Source organism: Cherax quadricarinatus, chromosome 35 (assembly GCF_038502225.1).
Source record: "Cherax quadricarinatus isolate ZL_2023a chromosome 35, ASM3850222v1, whole genome shotgun sequence".
Taxonomy (NCBI): Eukaryota; Metazoa; Arthropoda; class Malacostraca; order Decapoda; family Parastacidae; genus Cherax; species Cherax quadricarinatus.
In genome coordinates this window covers 5,633,712-5,654,037 of record NC_091326.1, presented here as the reverse complement: position 1 = coordinate 5,654,037, position 20,326 = coordinate 5,633,712, and the positions used below count along the sequence as shown (strand labels likewise).

Here is a 20,326-nt window from a genome sequence, read left to right as displayed (position 1 = left end):
GTGGATGAGTGGAACAAACTCCCGAGTACAGTTATTGAGGCTAAAACGTGTAGTTTTAAAAATAGGGCTGAAACGTTATATAGTTTTAAAAATACGTTACATAAATACGTGAGTGGGTGTGAGTTGGACCTGACTAGCTTGTGCTACTAGGTCAAACAGATGCCGTGCTCCTCCTTCTTTAAGTGAATGTGACGTAACCTAAGTTGGGGCATTGGCTTAGGCTGGTGGGGGACTTGGACCTGCCTCACACGGGCCAGTAGGCCTGCTGCAGTGTTCCTTCTTTCTTACGTTCTTATGTATAGTTACTGGCTCTTGACCAGTCAGGTTTAACTGGCACCCATACTTTTTTACACATGTATCTGTTCAACTCACTCTTCGAGCTTTCCCATGTACTGTATTTGTTCCGATGACCCTAGTGTGCAATTTATTTCATAGACGATATAACATACAACGTTCAAATGTCGTTAAACTGCCAAGATATAACACGTTCCTCCTATCAATGATGACATGTGCCCATGAGCATGTCAAAGCCTGTGTTTTTCCTGGAGTGAAAGTTGCCTGACTCACATTACCTTTAACCAAATTACTGAGTTAGTCATCGCATGAATACCACGGGGCGAATGTCGCATTTAACCACACGTATATACACGATATCATACTCATCTTTCCCCCCCCCCACCTAAAAAAAATAATAATAGGCAAAACGATTGATTATTAGCGCGCGTTCGGGGCGCTAGAGAGACGGAGAGTAGTGGAACGCCAGGGCGTGACGTCACGGGCGGCTCCACCAATCACATTCGAAACCTCAAACGGTTTGTGTTATGGTGCCGAGGCAGGACGTAGTTGTGAAGTGTATGAGCCATGCCCAGTGCCAGCCGTGTCGGTGTCAACCTCCGTGCCTCAGCGTATTTACACCAAGGTGACAGGAAGTACATGGAAGATGAGCTTCAGGTGGCGTACCAGAGGACACATGACAAGAAGGACATCGAGTACGCCTTCTTTGGGATTTTCGATGGCCATGGCGGGAAAGAGGCAGCGCATTTCGCCAAGGATAATTTGATGGATAATATCGTCAGCTTGAGGACGTTTTGGTCTGACCACGACGAGGAGGTGTTGTCTGCCATCAAGGAAGGCTTCCTCAGGACTCACATGGCCATGTGGAAGGTGTTGGGTGAGTTGATGGCAGCGTAAACAAAATCCACAACAACTATATAATATTCACCCAGTGAAGCTGAAAAAAAAAATATCAGTTTGAGCATAAAAAGGAAAATAATGCAGTGGAAGGCGACGAGGGAAAAATTCTTAAGTATACACCTTGTCAGCAAAGTTAAATTTAATATTCGCTTCCATTACAGAGCTTAAGACCGTTTATTGTACTAGTTTATTCTTAAGTTATAGACTATAATCCTACGGGTTTAGCACTTTCCCTTGAATATAATAATAATATTCTAAACTTATACATGTATTTTAATATACAAAATTATATTGCCTGGAACACTTACTACAATACTCACTCACATTCCAGGCAACATGCCCCCACTATAATAAATTTAATATATAATTAATTATAAATGTGATTGTAAAATAATGTAATTTTAAAATGTAAAATGTAATTATAAAATAATGTAAAATGTAATTATAAAATGTAATTCATAATAGAAAATATATAATATTAACAATGCATTATAATGGTATAAAAATATATAATACAGAAATGTATAACAAAATATAATAGTACTGTAGTATTATATTTTGTAGGATACAGATTCCTTAACTTTTAAATTTACTCGTACAAAATATCCCCGCATACGTACTACATTACATGCAGTGCAAATATTAATGTCCTAACACTTCTCAGAGCTGCAACACAGTGTACGAACACAATACGAGAAAAAACATCTGAGATGCCACGTGCATGATTAAACTTGAGTAAAATAAGATTTTGTTTGGATATTTAACCCTGGAGGGTTAGCCACCCAAGAAAGGTAGTGCATCATTGAAGGAGCATACATCTTATTTCCATTGGGGTCCTCAAGCTTGTCCCCCAGGATGCGATCCACACCAGTAGAAGCTCCATGCGAATATAAGACCCTAAAATACACTAATTTCGTATCTGTCAACTACCTCAAAAATATTGGCGCAAAAAAAACCTGAATTCAATGTAAATTTACGTAGATCTAGTGCAACCTGCTTATCCAAATCCAAAAGAACCTCAGTGACAGCTCTTGCTTGGCTTTCTCATGTTATCAAGGATTAACCCTTAAACGGTCCAAACAGATCGACGTTTAAATTCGTAGTGCTCCAAAAGTAGATCTACTTTTTTTTTTTACATATTTTCAAATATAACAAAAAAAAAATGTAGATAAAAGTTTTTTTACATGTTTTCAAATGTAAAACAAAAAAGATCTACATTTTTTTACATACTTTCAGATGTTGAAAAAACGTATATATACGTTTGGACCATTTAAGGATTAAGAATCAAAAGAGCCTTCTTGACTACATTTAAATGATATCCAAGAAAGTCACTGAATATCTAAATTACCAGCATCAGCAAGCATCAGGCCTGCTGATGTTGGTAATTTAGATATTTAAAGTTTATCTTATGTTATATTAGGTTTGTGCTTGCTGATAGTTTTATTTAATTTGTATGTGAGAGGAGGACTGGTTGTAGGAAGGTATCAGACTTGTCATGACTGATTGTTGGCATAAGAACTTTGGTGAGATTGCTGATATTCCATTTGCATAGCTGTCCATCATTGTTAATTTCCAGAAATTTGTTTCTTTTGAGTTTGTCACGTTTAGTGTTTTTTGTTACTTTCTGTTTTTACCTACCTTATGATTTTATAAAGTGTGTTGAAGTTGTTTGAATTATTTTTAACTTAGTGTATAAGAATATTTTTTCCTAATCTTTTAGGCATAAAACTTTTGCTTTGAATGATCAAGACTATTTGACTGGTAATTGGGTGATCAACCATAAAGAGATACTGAATCCCTTTGCCAGACTTATTGGGTTTTTCTATTTCAGTACAGCAATATTTATAGTTAATGATATCCAATGAATTCTTTGAACATCCAAGTCACTGATGTCAGCAGTTATTTCAGCATCAGGCTCAATGACTTGATGACATATAACAATGAGTTATCCAGCATAATTTAGATTTATTCAAGGATATTTTATATTAGGTTAATCCTTGCCAATAATCTAATTAATTTACATATGGGAGAATTTTACCTGTAGGAAAATATTGGAAACTTTTGGCTTGGGAACATCTTTCAGATCACAGATACTATAGCTTTCTTATATGTACACTTTTATAGGTTTATACAACTTACAGACTGGTCACTACCTAATTGCCATTTAATTACTTTAAAGAAATTATACATTACATGGCTGCAGGGCAGATACTGTGAACTTGAATGTGAAAATAATAATACCTAGTTTAGTATGTATTTCAAAATTTCTTTTCTCCCACCCATGCTTCACTGGGGAAGGTTAGGTTAAGTTGGGTTCATATTGCATTCAGCAACTTGATTAACCCTTTCGGGGTTTCAGCCGTACTATTACGGCTTACGAGCCAGGGTTTTTGACGTACTAGTACGCATAAATTCTAGCGCCCTCAAATCTAGCAAGAGAAAGCTGGTAGGCCTACATATGAAAGAATGGGTCTGTGTGGTCAGTGCGCAGTAAAAAAAAAATCCTGCAGCACAGTGCATAATAAGAAAAAAAAGCTTTGTCTGTGTTTTTGGTTTAAAACAGCGACTTTGCACAGTATTTTCGTAGGGTATTTATTGTATTCTAGTTTTCCTGGTCTCATTGTATAGAATGGAAGACATATTACAGAAATTGAGACGATTTTGACTGGTTTTACAATGAAAAGTACCTTGAAATTGAGTTCAAAATAGCAGAAATGTTCGATTTTTACCAAAGTTCAAAAGTAAACAAATCATGCCAAGCGTCCAATACATGTCAACTGGCGAGTCTAATATTCTTTCACAAGTGCGCCAATATTATTTATACCATTTCTACACTAATGCAGTAGTCTGCATAACAGTAAATCTTGTTATTTTTGTGAGAATAAAAAAATCAAAGTGGAAAGCAAAAGAAATGTAAGAGGGGCCTGGGGACGTGACTAATGAACAGAGGAAATGTTATTTTAGTGCCAGGAATGTCTGTTTATTCTGGACCCTATTTGAAAATTGGCATCTTTTGAAATTTGTGTGAAATTGGCAAAATTGCTAAATTCTGACCACTTTATTTGATAGTTGAAATCGGTAAATGGGTGGTTTCTTGTACTCATTCGATAGAAAAAATGGAGTTCTAGCGAAATAGGTATGATTTTTGCCAACTAGTACACTGGAATTGGCCGAAAATAGGGCTCAAAGTGGGCAAAATCGCTGATGTGTAAACATCGTCGAGACCGCTAACTTCGTGAGAGCCTAATTCTGTAAGTTTTCCATCAAATTTCATACTTTTGGTGTCATTATGATTGGGAAAAGATTCTCTATCTTTTCATAAATTTTTTTTTTTTTTTTGCGACCCTGAGAACAAGTCTCTGAGAGGGCCTGGCGACCCTCAAAGGGTTAAAAACCTTTCTATAAACGTGTCACTAATGAATGAATGCCATATATAAGGATTTGTTGGTGACTTTGCCAGTCAGCCTGATAATTTTCAGTTCGTGAAAAGTCCTCGCGTACATAAATTTAGTAAAATTATCAGCAAACAAAAAATTAACCTCAAGTAAATAATGTTGAGTAACAAGTTACTAAACTTTCCACCTGATGTCTGTAATTTGTAATCTGTGACTTCTCCGAATACCACAGAAGTACACCAGTTAGGTAAATGACAACCTTTGTTTCATGGCATCTGTTTTGCTCTTCCCAGGTATTGAATATCATTTTCACTAACCTGCCTGCATACTTTGCTTTCCATTTGGCTGGTATGGTAAAGATTAATTAATCACATAAGGTAGACCTTCAAATAAAACAAATGCGAACTTGTTTTTGTGATAACTCTTGAAAAATTGCAACGTAGATTTGCATAGCACGTCATAAAACTTGAAAGCGTTCTGTAAAAATTTTGTTAGGGTAAAATTCTTTGCTACTGTTTTTTCATATTTTTACTGATAATATTGGGTATTAAATTTATAATAGTCTCTGGCAACCTGTTAATCTTACATGTTTCCCCTAGGTGGAATGCCATTCCCAATTTCTCTTCTTTTCTCATTTAAATTGTCTGAAAAGGGTTCATTGTGTTTCCACCCCCTGAACCCCTCTAGGGAGGTTACTTAATACTGGTGAAGGACTTTTGTTCCAAGGAATTGAACTTGATTGCCTCCCATTCTGCAGATGCTGTATGACCCCCACAAATTTTACCTTAAATATACTAGTAATAATTAACCTGACATTTGTTATTTCAGATCAGTGGCCAAGAACTGCTTCAGGTTGGCCAAGCACAAGTGGAACAACAGCAAGTGTAGCTTTCATTCGCAGGCAGAAAATATATATTGGCCATGTGGGAGATTCGGGAATTGTCCTTGGATGTGAAGCTACAAGTAAGTCGTAGTACTTTTCAAACCACATGTTTTATTATTTGATAAAAAATTGTATAGAACTTACATTAATTAAGCCCATGTAACTGGTGGGAGGTGTCCACACCTTAAAAAGCATGTGGATCAGATAGCAAACTCCAAAGGAGAGAGGAACCACAAAATGAATTCTAGAGTTAGATGTGATTGTAATGAAAAGCTGGAATCACTGGCTGTTAGGAAAAAGGTTGATATGATAACCTATAAGGTTTAAAAGAATATGAAAGAACAGATAAGCTTATTTAAGACTTTCAACAAGGATAACGAGAACCCGTAGATATAAATTTAAGAAAAAATTCTGAAAACCACACATTGTTTTAATCACATATTTGTGAGGAGGAAGTACCAGTAGTAATTGCTACATGCATTTAAAATTTAAACATTTAAATAATCATATTAAATAAGACAGGATGCCATAAACATAGACATGAAACTTAATTGCACTGGAAAGGCAAATTGCACTAAATCCTAGCTTGCCTTTGGGAACCCAGAATGGAAATTATCTTGAGTTGGTCATACACTCAACACAGACTGAGGATGGATCTGTTGGAAAACTCCACACACATGGGGCATGATCAAGTTTATAAAGTAAAGGAAACTTTAATGTACAGAAGTAAGCTTTAAATGTTAATTAATTGTAGTTAAAAAATATCTGTGAAGAACCTTTATTGGCCTGTTGTATGGCTCCAGCATGAAGGCCAGTATTTCGTTGAAGGGTTACAAGTCATGGCATATTATAGGATGTCATGAACAGAAGTTCAGTGGAACCTCTACTTGTAAGTTTAATCCGTTCCATGATCTTGCTCGCAACCGGATTTGCTCGTTTGCAGAGTCAATTTTCCTAATTTAAATTAATTGAAATGCAATTAATCCATTCCAGTGGAATTCTGTACTTCAATAATTTTGCTAATATCAACTCTACGGCTTATTTATCTATCTCACTTCATCTAATATGACATAATAAACAATATAAATAACATAGAAACCTGATACATACTCTAGAATGAATAAAATATGTCATTATATATGTGGCAGCGGCGGCCAACGAGAGTTTGGAGGCAGGACAAAATACTCCTTGAATATCTCGCTATCATCAACTCTACGGCTTATTTATGTATCAAAGTTCATCTAATATGACATAACGAACAATATAAATAACATAGAAACCTGATATATACTCTAGAATGAATAAAATGTCATGTATGTGGCAGCGGCCGACGAGAGTTTGTTTGGAAACAGGACAAAATACTCCTTGAATATCTCACTATCATTAACTCTATGGCTTATTTATCTATCACAGTTCATCTAATACGAAATAATAAACAATATAAATAACATAGAAACCTGATATATACTCTAGAATGAATAAAATATGTCATTATGTAACAGGTGGAGGCGGCCACAACCGCTCCCTCTTTGTTGTGGTAAACACTGCCATCTAGTGATGGCCTTTTGAAGCCGTGTATTATTATAATTATTATGTAGTACATTATTATTATGTATTATTATTATTATTATTGTATTATACTATTATTATCATACATATTATTATTATTAGAATGTAAATAATTTGTAATTTTTATTCACACAAAAAAATATAAGATTTACTGTTATGCCTTATTGCAATAATTGTATAAATGCCAACCCATTCATGACTGCGTATTGGAATGGACAGTGACGTCATTTGTTTACTCTTGAACATAGCTAAAATAATCAAACATTTCTCCTACGTTGAGATCAATTTCAAGGTACTTTTCGTCGTGAAAGGAGTCAAAATCATATCTATTTCTGTAATATATCTTCCATTCTATCAAATGAGACCAAAAAACTAGAATACAACCATAAAAACCATACAAGAATACTGCTAAGGGGTGGCTAATTGCTGAGAAGTGAACTCCATTATTTATTCTTAGATTTCTTTCATTTTTGGTGTGCATTAAGAAGCATCTTTCCATCATACATTGCCCAAGTTTCAATAAGATAGTCCAACAAACAAACGAAATACAATTCCCTAGATCAAGAGCAAGAGCCCCTCACCAGCGTCAAGGAATCTGCCTTGAGGTCTGCTCGCTTATGGAAATTTTGCTCGCGTATGGAAGCAAAAAATCGACCCACCAACTGCTCGTATTTGGAAAAACTTGCACGTGGATGCGCTCGCAAGTAGAGGTTCCACTTTATGTATGTACTGAAAATAGCCAGTCATGAGGCAACCTTGGTTATGACAAAATAAGTATTTTACATGACGTACGATAAGTGGAGTTGTATAAATTCACTCTTTTAAGTGTCTTAGTAAATAAACATTTTTATTCAAATGTAAGAGAACTTTCAGTGTCTATAAATTCAGTGACACTTAAATTATTGGGAATGCCTAAAATCCCTGAGATTGTATTCCCTGAAATACAGGCAAGAAAGGTGCATCTTCTGTACCTCAAAAATACTGGAGAATCTGATTTCAAATCTGCACACTGGAATTACTGTAGCTACTTCATATGAGAAGACAGACGGCAGATGGTGCTAAGAATGATAAAATTCGGTAAGTGTACAGGGCAAAAGTCTTTAGCACTTCTTTCTTGCATAAGGAAAATTACTGTGGAGCTACTGAATGAATGATGGTGAATGTGTCATTTTTTTTGTAGCCATGCTGTCAGGGGAATGCCTTCCACCTGAACAGATGTATGAAAAATAAATGATGGATAATAACTATGATAATTTTCTAAGAATTTTAATTAAAAATAAAAATTGGCCGCTGTGGTTCCAGTTGGATGTTGAGACAGGAGTATCTTATGCCCAGGATGGTCTTCTGTGATGTTTGAGAAGAAATGGTGTTGGTTATCCTGGGTGGCGGTGTTCGTCCGATGTTTTGGAATTCCTATTGTTACTTGGTCATAGTACCACACTTCAGATTTCAAAGAGATGAGGAGTTGTAATGTCCCACTTTGTCCTGTAGACAGGGATCTTGCTCCAATGTTAGTGTCTACCCAGGTTGACGAGGCCAGAAACAGAGCTGATAAAAAAACAACACTGGTTACACAAGGGTTAATAAGTATAACATTGAAGAAAAGCAAAGGGTGATATTCTTTTTCAGTGTCATTACTAGTACCCAGGTAAATCAGTAACAAAGAATAACAATACCTTACTTTATCAAGAGAAGAGTGGAGGTGAAGTGATTCTCCAAACTTTAACTCACACCAGGTAAAGTTAATACTACCAGGAGAAGAAATTAAAGCAAATCAGACCTGAGGAAACAAGTTTAGTCCCAGTTCGATAGATGATAGTGCAGGCGGTAACATGTTAATGGTTTCCTGTAGTCTGAACAACCACAGCCCTCCCCCCTTTTAAAGGCTTTTTCCTCACACATGCCTTGGTGAGATATAGTTGATGTCTTAATTTTAATTTATTCCTTCTGGCAAATCATTTTTACAAATTAGAATCATTGTGGGATTTACCATTTCCTATGGGGCCTCATAAGGACCACATCCTTATTTCTGCATGAGAATGTGATTCGCAGTAGCAGACTAACACCCAGGTTTAAAGTGTAAGAGCATTTGCTAATGTTTTTCAGTGCCCAGATTCTTTTATTTGTTATCTAGTTGCTTTGACCATTGTGATACAAAGTCATCTGGGGATTACTTTGTTTTGGAACCACTTAAATAGTTCAAGAATGGATTTACAAATCAATAATAGAATGATTTTTGTTAGCTTATTCATGCTTTTGGTACAAATTTAAGATTTCCTTTTATCTTACAGCAATCATATTTTTCTTTATAGATGGAAGCTGGCATGGTGAAGCCTTGACTCGTGATCACAAGCCAGAGAGTGTATTAGAGAAAACACGCATTACAGAATGTGGAGGGAAAGTTATCAACAAATCAGGTGTTCCTCGTGTTGTATGGAACAGACCCAAGTCTGGGCACCAAGGTCCTGTTCGTAGATCGACACCTATGGATGAAATTCCATTCTTAGCAGTAGCCCGATCTTTAGGCAAGTTAAAAGTCTATTGTCTTTATTTGACTGCAAGATATATAGAGATGATTTATACAGTAAAACTCAGGAAAAGCTTGAAAACATTGAGTTATCCCAGATAAAATTCTAGTACATTGTTGTTCCCACCAATAAATATCCTAACATTTGTTGAATAGTAATTACTATAACAATTTGTTTGCTGTATGCAAGTACTGCACTGTATCTGAGTTTAGAGCCCCAGGTGTTTGCTATTGTTTTAGAATACTGAAGTTGAGTATGTCTCCTATTCAAACAATGGACAATGAAGCTTTTTTCTTTAACTTTAATATGCTCATTGGAGTTTTAGTTTAGCATTATGAAACTGCTTGTAGTATATAGTTTGTGAAGCTGATGGGGTGTAAATTTATATTTGACAATAATGAAATACCTTTTCATAAAAGATTTAAGTATAAATCAATTGTTATAACAGGGGACCTTTGGAGTTACAATGCAACGAATGACCAGTTTGTAGTTTCACCTGAGCCTGATGTCTGCGTCATGCCAATTGACATAACCCGTCATAGATGTCTTATATTTGGTACTGATGGTCTCTGGAATGTCTTGACTCCAGATGCTGCTGTCAATGTAGCCCACCAAGCAGAGAGAAACAATGAAAAACACTATCTTGGTGTCCCTAACTCTTGCGGTAAGGTAAGAAATCTACTTTATCACTAGTGAAGGTGATAAGCTCTGAAGTTAACTGATTAACTGTTTTTTTTTTTTTTTAATGTTGAAAGTTGTAATCTTGAAGTATTTTATATACATGTATAGTAAATTATGTTTATGCAAAATTGTATTCTGTGATATTTCTTTAAGAGGGTTTACTATACTTTTTTTTATCATTAACACATCGGCTATTTCCCACCAAGGAAGGGTGACCCGAACGGCCGATGTGTTAATAATAAAAAGACGTATAGTAAATACTCTTGAAGAAATATCACACAATGCAATTTTGCCTAAACATAATTGAAAGAGTATGCTGCCATACATCAAAAATTTCAGGTACTAAAAACCTTGATAGTGAATCATAAATAAAAAAAAAGTACTGAATTTTGGGTAGCAACCTCAGTAAGTTGTTTGTCTGCTGGCTAAGTCACAAGTGTTCTCTGGCCTTTTACCATTCTGCTAAGCAAGTAAAAGTTATGTCCACTAGACAGTAAACATTTTCCAGAACTTATACAACTTAATTGACATAAAACACATGTAGAAAAGGTTTGAAGAGGGTACAGTATTCAGTGCATTAATACAAAGAGTTCACAAAAGTTCAGTGGAAGACAAAGATTTTATTTGAATTAACGCCAAACGTTAGTAACCCATTTTTATAATTTATATTCACATTTACATGTGTTTAACAACAGCTAACCTACTTAGCTGTATTTCAATAATTGTTTAATATGAGTAATTGATAAATAGTGAATAAATGCTTATATGAGAAATTTGTGTTGTGAAGGTACAGTCGGAATCGACTGGAGCTCAGAAAACACAAGCTGACTGCCCAAACATGGACATTTTTTCAGAAATTCCTCCACACAATAGTATTTATTTGGCTAATAAAAGGAAGGAAGATATACTGGCAAATCTTCTGCCAGCTGCTGTCCCTAAAGTTATGCAGACAATTTATATACGTATTGAAAAATTAAGCATAGAACCCACGGTCCTAAACTACTGCTGAGAGCAAAAGCCAGAGTTGGTAGCTCTCCCCACTTCTCCCTGACACAGCCTCTTAATGTTTGTTATTATTACCCCTGCTTTATTTTCTAGGTTATTTTTCAAATTAATTAAAGGTACAGTAGTCCCCCCATATCCACGGGGGATACGTTCCAAGACCTACGTGGATAGTAGCAAGCCCTATATATTTATATCATTTTTCATTTATATACATTCCTATGTTAGTTTAATTGATAAATTACGCATAGTAAGCGGAGAATTAGCACTTTTACACTGATGGGAAGCACCTACGGCTTCTCTTAGGATTTGAAGAAGTGCCACCATTACTACTATTGTGCTTTGGCACCATTAAGCAAAATTAAGGGTTATTTTAGGGCCACTGTAAACTATGGATAAGTGATACCTCAGAAGCCAAATCTGTGGATATGGGAGTTCTGTTTTATATGTTTGTTTGGTGTAGGTGCTGGGAGCTGCTATGTGTGGTAGAGTTTGGTTAGGAAATGTGACTTAATGTAAGTTGAGATGTAATGAGTGTTTCAGCTGAAAAACCTGCATCCAACTTACCCAGTTGTCCCATGTTAACCCTCCCCACAGGTTTGAAATGCTTCTGTTAACAATATAATGACTTAACAAAATGTAAGATAGATTAGTAATTTTTCTTAGTAGATTAGATAGCTTACAGAATTACACAGGCACAAATCGATCTGTTCAGTTTACCCATCGGTAGTTTTGCCTGTTGAGTTCTATTTTAAGCCAATTCCATTGCTCAGCTTGACCAAATTCTTAGCTATTTTGCTAGTATACCTTCCAGTCTATCAATTGTGCATAAGAAACCACCCATTCAACTACTAGAACTGCCCTATAAAGTGCACAGGAGTCTGTAATTAGGCCAATTTTACACAAAATTAAAATATTATAAAAAATTCCAAAATAAACAACATAGACACTCCAGGCACTAAAGCAACATTTCTTCTGTTCATTAATCACATCCGCAGCCATCCTATATTACACTTGCCCTCCATTTTGTACTCGTTACAAATAATCTGAGATTTACTGTACCCTATTTCTTGAATAAAAAAATATAACCAGGAATGATTGATCCCATTAACCGAGTTAGACATAAAAACCCGCAAAACAGACCAAGGGGGCCTTATCTGTTCTCAGGAAGATCATGAAAAATCTAATATTTTTGCTAATTTGACACTGTATAGCCCTTGTGGCTTAGCGCTTCTTTTTTTTTTTTTTTCCAACAAGTCGGCCGTCTCCCACTGAGGCAGGGTGACCCAAAAAAAAAGAAAGAAAATCCCCAAAAAGAAAATACTTTCATCATTCAACAATTTCACCACACTCGCACATTATCACTGTTTTTGCAGAGGTGCTCAGAATACAACAGTTTAGAAGCATACACATATAAAGATACACAACATATCCCTCCAAACTGCCAATATCCCAAACCCCTCCTTTAAAGTGCAGGCATTGTACTTCCCATTTCCAGGACTCAAGTCCGATTTCAAGCTATTTCTGAAACCAACCAAAATCATCTCTATTTTAGTAGCACATCTTCCATTCTATCAATACCAAGAAACAGCCAGTAAAACCATAAACACCACCCTAGAAAATGCCTCAGATTTGCTATTTCAAACCAAAAACATGGTTAAGATTTTTGCTTTTATCATCATGCACTGCATGGGGTAGGAATTTTTTTTTTATATACTGTGCATGCTTGCTGCACAGACCCATTCTCTTGTGTCTTAGCCAAAATTTACTGCTCAGTTTACCTGAGGAAGCTGAGCTCAAAACATAAGTCTTTGTAAGCGATCCTGATGTCAGTAACGTAGATCTACAGATGAGACAGTGAAAGAAAGAGTTAAGGAAAGTTTTTTGGCAAATTTAGTGACTGAAAAGTAACCCTGTTATTCCCACACGTTCTTCATTTTACACAGCGCTAATTTTCACAGGGCTCTGATATTCAGGAGCATATCTTTCACTTTTTGAGTGAGTTTACTGTACAGTATCTCCTCACTTAACAACGGAGTTCTGTTCCCAGACCACGTCAGTAAATGAATTCATCACTAAGTGAGGAGCATGCTATAGGGTAGTGGGTTTGTATCAACCATCTTTGATATTGTTTTTGTCACCATTGCACCATTATAATATTTTTGGTATGTTTTTAAATGTTTATACAGTAGTGTACTGTATATTGTAATAAACAGAATAGAGGTATGCTTACTGTTCAGAGAGCCCGTCATAAGTCCGAATTGTCGGTAAACGAGTAAATTGTTAAGTGAGGAGAGGCTATATATGTCTGTGTATTAATGTATGTACTAAACCTAATTTAAATGTATTGTAGCAACGGCTGTGGGTGAATCCATCTCGATCTGTTGTGTTGGGAGCCCTTGGTCGTTATATCAAGCTTAACCTTCGTGCTGACAACACTAGTGCTGTTACAGTTTTCCTAGATCCACCAGGACGACCGAAGAGAGAGGTATGTTGTTTTAGTAGAGGTAATAAAATAGTGAGGCTCAAGTTAGAGTACATAGGAAAGAGGGAAATTATTTCCCAGTAAAAGTAGGCCTTAGACAGGGATGTGTGATGTCACCGTGGTTGTTTAATATATTTATAGATGGGGTTGTAAGAGAAGTAAATGCGAGGGTCTTGACAAGAGGCGTGGAGTTAAAAGATAAGGAATCACACATAAAGTGGGAGTTGTCACAGTTGCTCTTTGCTGATGACACTGTGCTCTTGGGAGATTCTGAAGAGAAGTTGCAGAGATTGGTGGATGAATTTGGTAGGGTGTGCAAAAGAAGAAAATTAAAAGTGAATACAGGAAAGAGTAAGGTTATGAGGATAACAAAAATATTAGGTGATGAAAGATTGGATATCAGATTGGAGGGAGAGAGTATGGAGGAGGTGAATGTATTCAGATATTTGGGAGTGGACGTGTCAGCGGATGGGTCTATGAAGGATGAGGTGAATCATAGAATTGATGAGGGGAAAAGGGTGAGTGGTGCACTTAGGAGTCTGTGGAGACAAAGAACTTTGTCCTTGGAGGCAAAGAGGGGAATGTATGAGAGTATAGTTTTACCAACACTCTTATATGGGTGTGAAGCATGGGTGATGAATGTTGCAGTGAGGAGAAGGCTGGAGGCAGTGGAGATGTCATGTCTGAGGGCAATCTGTGATGTGAATATAATGCAGAGAATTCGTAGTTTGGAAGTTAGGAGGAGGTGCAGGATTACCAAAACTGTTGTCCAGAGGGCTGAGGAAGGGTTGTTGAGGTGGTTCGGACATGTAGAGAGAATGGAGCGAAACAGAATGACTTCAAGAGTGTATCAGTCTGTAGTGGAAGGAAGGCGGGGTAGGGGTCGGCCTAGGAAAGGTTGGAGGGAGGGGGTAAAGGAGGTTTTGTGTGCGAGGGGGCTTGGACTTCCAGCAGACGTGCGTGAGCGTGTTTGATAGGAGTGAATGGAGACGAATGGTTTTTAATACTTGACGTGCTGTTGGAGTGTGAGCAAAGTAACATTTATGAAGGGGTTCAGGGAAACCGGCAGGCCGGACTTGAGTCCTGGAGATGGGAAGTACAGTGCCTGCACTCTGAAGGAGGGGTGTTAATGTTGCAGTTTAAAAACTGTAGTGTAAAGCACCCTTCTGGCAAGACAGTGATGGAGTGAATGATGGTGAAAGTTTTTCTTTTTCGGGCCACCCTGCCTTGGTGGGAATCGGCCAGTATGATGATAAAAAAAAAAATAAAAAAAAAATAATTTGGCCTGTGTCTTGCACATTGTTCCTTTTTAATCATTTGCTGTGCACCATTATAGTACATATGTAATTTTAACCATTTCACTATCCAGACCCCTGAAATTAAAATTGCTCTCAGTACCCAAAATTATAGATTAAAAGTATATTTTCCTGGTGGTATTGAAAAAAAAAAATCCATGAGTACATACCGAGATATAGCAGTGTGTTTTTAATTCGTATTTGGTGTTAAACCCATATGGGTCACTTGGTGCAAGACATGGTGGAGGTTTGAGCCTCTGTCTGCTGAGGGTGAGACATGCGATTCCTTTTTGTACTCGTCCGCCGATAGCAACGTTGTTGACTGCTGCATGCTACACATTTTTCTTAAAAAACAAAAAAAATCTAATTTTTTATATTTTCCAACAAGTTTTGTGGCCCACGAGATCCCTGTAATGCACAGTGTACATACATGTACTTGTATCCACCTGTTGTATGCAACCCATTACCCACTCTAATAACCTCATAAACAAAGAGGTCCAGATGCTTCACATTACTACCATTCTAATATTTATATATGTACAGGCACTGGTCATGTTCCTAGAACTTGCAGTCTGGAACTCCTTGAAGCACGGCTCGTACACAGCAGCGTTTTACACTCCTCATAAATAAAACGAGTGTCTCTGCACTTTGCTGGTTGCCTTGTGTGTGCACGGACATAACATTTATGAATCGATTTCTTCTTGTCTGTAGCAGGATTTGTTGTCTGAAAGTGATTGCCATTCCTTAAATGAAAGGGTAATTGGTGATCAGCTCGGGGGCACAGGTGCACTGCAGGTGTTGTGACCTCGTATTTCTGTATTATTTACCTAGTGACAAACAAAAGTGATCATTAATTAGTTTGTTGCATTTTTTTTTTGCTTGGTATATACTGCTTGAACCTCAGTCTACCCTTGAAAAGTATGAAAGACTCATCAGTGATAAGGTTCTTGAAGTGATCTTTCTTTCTTTCAACACACTGGCCGTATCCCACTGAGGCGGGGTGGCTCAAAAGGAAAAATGAAAGTTTCTCCTTTTACATTTAGTAATATATACAGGAGAAGAGGTTACTGGCCTCTTGCTCCCGGCATTTTAGTCGCCTCTTACAACTCACATGGCTTACGGAGGAAGAATTCTGTTCCACTTTCCCATGGAGATAAGAGGAAATAAACAAAAATAAGAACTAGAAAGAAAATAGAAGAAAACCCAGAGGGGTGTGTGTATATATCTGCTTGTACATGTATGTGTAGTGTGACCTAAGTGTAAGTAGAGGTAGCAAGACGTACCTGAAATCTTGCATGTTCATGAGACGGAAAAAAGGACACCAGCAATCCTTCCATCATGTAAAACAATTATAGGCTTTCGTTTTACACTCACTTGGCAGGACGGTAGTACCTCCCTGGGTGGTTGCTGTCTACCAACCTACTACCTAGGAAGTGATAAATACACATTGAAAATTTTCATCAGGAATTGATAAAAAAAATAATTCAAAAGAATTGAAGTTCACTGGCATTGTGAACTTCAGTTCTCTCATATGTAGTTTTACCAGGCCTCTCATGCCTGTCTTGGTTGTTATAATATTTTTTATACTGTGTCTGCTGGTGGAGGGTTAAGGAGTTATCAGTTGTGGATAGTAAGTTTTTTCAGATTGTGTCAGTGGCACCCCTGCCTTTCACTGGGTTTATTCAACACTTCCTTCTGTGTATCTCATGCCAGGAAGTTATTGGCTAGAATTTCTATTCTAATTTGTCTAATGAAGGTCATTATTATTTTCCTACCATACTAATACATTCTCTTGTACTTGAAATTTGTCTGGGATTTGCTATAATAATGTAAAAATTGCTTGCTTATGACCCTTTTCTCTTTTTTTCTGCCTATCTGGACCATTTCATTATATTCACTCTTGATGTAATGCATGCTTCAAAGTTTTAAAAGCTTTTTGAATTTAACCTCAAACTTGAGAGAAGTTACTGTAGTAATTTTTTTTTTCAGGTGTTGCTACAACAGAAGGGAATGAAGAAAGGGTCTCCCCCTAAACCTACCACTAGACTACCATCAACCGAAGAGGACAGGAACAGAGATGCACTAGTGCAAGTGCACATGTACAACCAAAGCCAAACAACACGACTTGAAGGTAGCAGAGGTGTTCTTCGCATAAAAGAACGTCTCCCAGAAAAATGGCAGACTAGTCAACAAGTTAACCAGCATGGTGTACAAGAGAGTTTCCAAGAGTGTACGGATAGTTACCAGAATGGTGGTAGTGTGGGTTGTGGGGATCATAACAGAGAGGGTGATAATAATCATACAGTGATTAATACTGAAACAACTAAAGTGGGTTGCTCAGAATGTGGTTGTGCTGGTATACATTCAATTCCTAGTACTTCAGGTGACAATTTGTCTAGCCATAATGCACATAATCCACCTTCTAGGGTATTACCACCAACTACTCAGAATTTACCAGCATCATCTCCTTGTGATATCGATAACATGTCTGAAAATGAGTCAGTAAATAGACCAGACAGTAGATCAGAGAACAGACCAGAAAGCCGATCCGAAAGCAAGCTGGAAGGAAACTCTGAGAACAGGTCAGAAATCGTACCAGAGAACAAACCTGATGGCAGGACAGAATCTAGACTTGCGAAAGATGATATACAGATACCAGTTGTGTCGAGCAGTACGCTAAGTCCAGGAACAGATGGTAGAGGGAAGAAACACAGGGGAATAAATGGTAGGCTAAAAATTTCGACAGTAACTGTTTCTACAGAAAAAAGTGATAACAAAAGAACAAGATCTAATATTCTTGTAAAATTAGGAATGGAGATTGAGAATAAAGAGCAAAACCCTGTTGCGTCAAACAATAACAATGAGTGGAAAGAACAGTGTACAGACGAAAAGGCGGGATCAAGTACCAAGGGTAGGCAAACTTTAAGTAATTCTACAATGGATTCATCTAATCGTGTGTTGAAATCTGTAAATCGTGGCACCACAGAAACGGTAAGCCAAGGTCCTCCAAAGGTGCCGACATCTAAACGTAAGCGAACTTCAGATATTGAAACCGAATCCTCAGAGGAACCTTCACCAAAATCTGCTAGGGTTCACACACGCTCTCACACGTGGAGTCACAAACCTATGGTAACCAGAAGTCAGGAAAAGATACATAAAACCCCAGCTAAATTGTCTTCTACCCCAAAGAAATGAAATATAGATGAAAGTATTTTCGTAAACCCCAGAATAATTATCACAGACTGGAAGGAAAATTTTTTTATTTTTTAACTTGCAGTATACACACTTGTTCCACATTCTGACTGATCTCATGAGATAGATGTGAGTTTGTGTCCAGTTCTTTGAGGTGCTAAAACTGTTGCCTATTTTAAGCTAATTGTTACTAGGTATTCTTAGTAACATCCGAATATAATTCTTTTTATATTGAGTGTAGAATTCAAGTAACGTGCAGTGTGTTCAGAAAATTTGTAATTATTACACCTTTTTACTGTATCTGAATACAGACAAATGCCCCAGCAGAAATTAGGTTGAACTGCAGTGTTTGGGATTGGGCAAGATTTATAGTTCCTCATGTGTGAGAGGAATTAAAAGGGAGTGCCTTGCAGAAATGATTGGATTAGAATTCACTGGTTTGTCACATTTGGTAGGTAAAAGTACAAGTTCTGGTATAAGTGTTTGTAAAGGAGCAAACCTTACTGTAAGGAGTTATTGCATGGTTATTGCAAATAACTTTAGCTTGGAGACTGTAATTACTTGTCTTAATTGTTCATATTTTTCTTGGTTTTAAAGAGGTAATATTTTTATATATGGAAGGTCATAAGTAAGCTATCAGTTGAAAAGCTTGTATTTATTGTATATAACATGGTGGCTGCAATTTAAACAAAATTTGTTAATTTACAATTAAATTTTGCATGAGTTTATGATGCAGCTGCCTAATTTTATAACCAAAAGTCACTTTTGACAGTATTTATCAAAATGGGAATATTTAAGTAAAATTTATACTAGACAGTGTATGTATATATAGTATATGTAGATACATACATACATATACATTTTTTTTTTTTTTTTTTTTTTTTTTTTATTACTAATTCAGCTGACTTGTTTATGGCAATAAATCCTCTATTGAAAGTTTTTTTTTTTTCTTTTGAAACTTAAGTATCTTTCCATTAATGTTAATCATTGTGGGTGGATTTTTTTCTCTTCTCTTGACGAACCGGCCACATCCCACCGAGGCAGGGTGACTCAAAAAGAAAAACAAAAAATTCTCATTTTAAATTTAGTAATGTGTTTTTTTTTTTTAAACAAAATATGTTTGCTCAGAGATGGCAACAAAACAGTTGTAGCAACTTTTAAAATACATAAGCTGTGTCACATTTTTTATATAATTTCACAGCTAAACAATATTAGGTATCAAATTTGAAAAATATATATTTGAGATAAAAGTAAAGAATATACCCTATAAAGCATATTTTGATTGTATGAATGCCAATTAAAAGTTTAATATTTTAAAGGATTTAAATTGCAATTTAGTAGGTAATTCTAGATCAGTGTTTTGTTTCAAAAATAGTAAGCAAATTTTGTAATATTCAGTGAATGCCAAAGTTCTTCTGCAACTTGTGTGTACAAAATTATTAGTAATTAAGTATAGGAATTTGTAACTGAACTCTAAAATTTGTGTGAATATTTTGATTTATTTTATAGTATTTATTTTTATTGTATATGCTCTATCATCATTTCTGTACATTCTTGTGTATTAAATCTTTCTTGAGATCAGACTACTTACAATATATTTAATTTTTAGCTTACAATAATTAATTAAATTTGAGGGCAGAAACATCACAAGAAGAGTACAATTCTTATTATCAGATGTATTGAAAATATATATTTGTGATAAATTGTGATCTATCAGTATATCTGCTTGAAAACTTGCTTCTTAAGTTTTCAGAAATTAGTTATTCTGATAGTATGGCCTGTATTAAAGTTTAAAAATTAAGAATGTACATAGGTGTAACTTAGAATCATGGAATGTAAATATATGTAAATTAAATACTTGCCTTATTGATTTACCAGCCTTACAGTTCAATTAGTATAACAGAATCTGTACACCCTTGCAACACATTTTTACCATTAAGTTGTTCTCCATATCCAACTTTGGTTATGTCGTATCTCTACTAAGCACAAAGATATTGTTTTTTGTTGGGTCCCTGGTCTTGTTGACGTACAGGGCAATGAATAGGCAGACACTGCTGTATGGTCAGCAGTACATGACCTCCCAGTTTCATTGAGGTGTTCCA

The 20,326-nt window shown here is 36.2% G+C and overlaps 1 protein-coding gene across 1 annotated transcript; it reads left to right on the top strand.

Annotated features, from left to right (window-relative positions):
* The first annotated feature begins 787 nt into the window (after positions 1-787).
* On the top strand, positions 788-20,081 carry Pp2C1 (protein phosphatase 2C). The gene is made up of 6 exons (XM_053785655.2): positions 788-1,171; positions 5,418-5,552; positions 9,354-9,566; positions 10,018-10,238; positions 13,606-13,740; positions 17,022-20,081. Exons 1-6 carry the CDS (start codon positions 862-864, stop codon positions 18,225-18,227), a joined length of 2,220 nt encoding a protein of 739 aa, XP_053641630.1. The 5' UTR covers positions 788-861; the 3' UTR covers positions 18,228-20,081.
* Positions 20,082-20,326: the final 245 nt, after the last annotated feature.

Excerpts from the sequence above, each read along its gene's own strand:
- Pp2C1 (XM_053785655.2), top strand. The coding sequence starts at position 862 with ATGCCCAGTGCCAGCCGTGTCGGTGTCAACCTCCGTGCCTCAGCGTAT. Across the intron at positions 5,553-9,353 it reads CCTTGGATGTGAAGCTACAA|ATGGAAGCTGGCATGGTGAA; the intron begins GTAAGTCGTAGT and ends TTTTCTTTATAG. Across the intron at positions 10,239-13,605 it reads TCCCTAACTCTTGCGGTAAG|CAACGGCTGTGGGTGAATCC; the intron begins GTAAGAAATCTA and ends AATGTATTGTAG.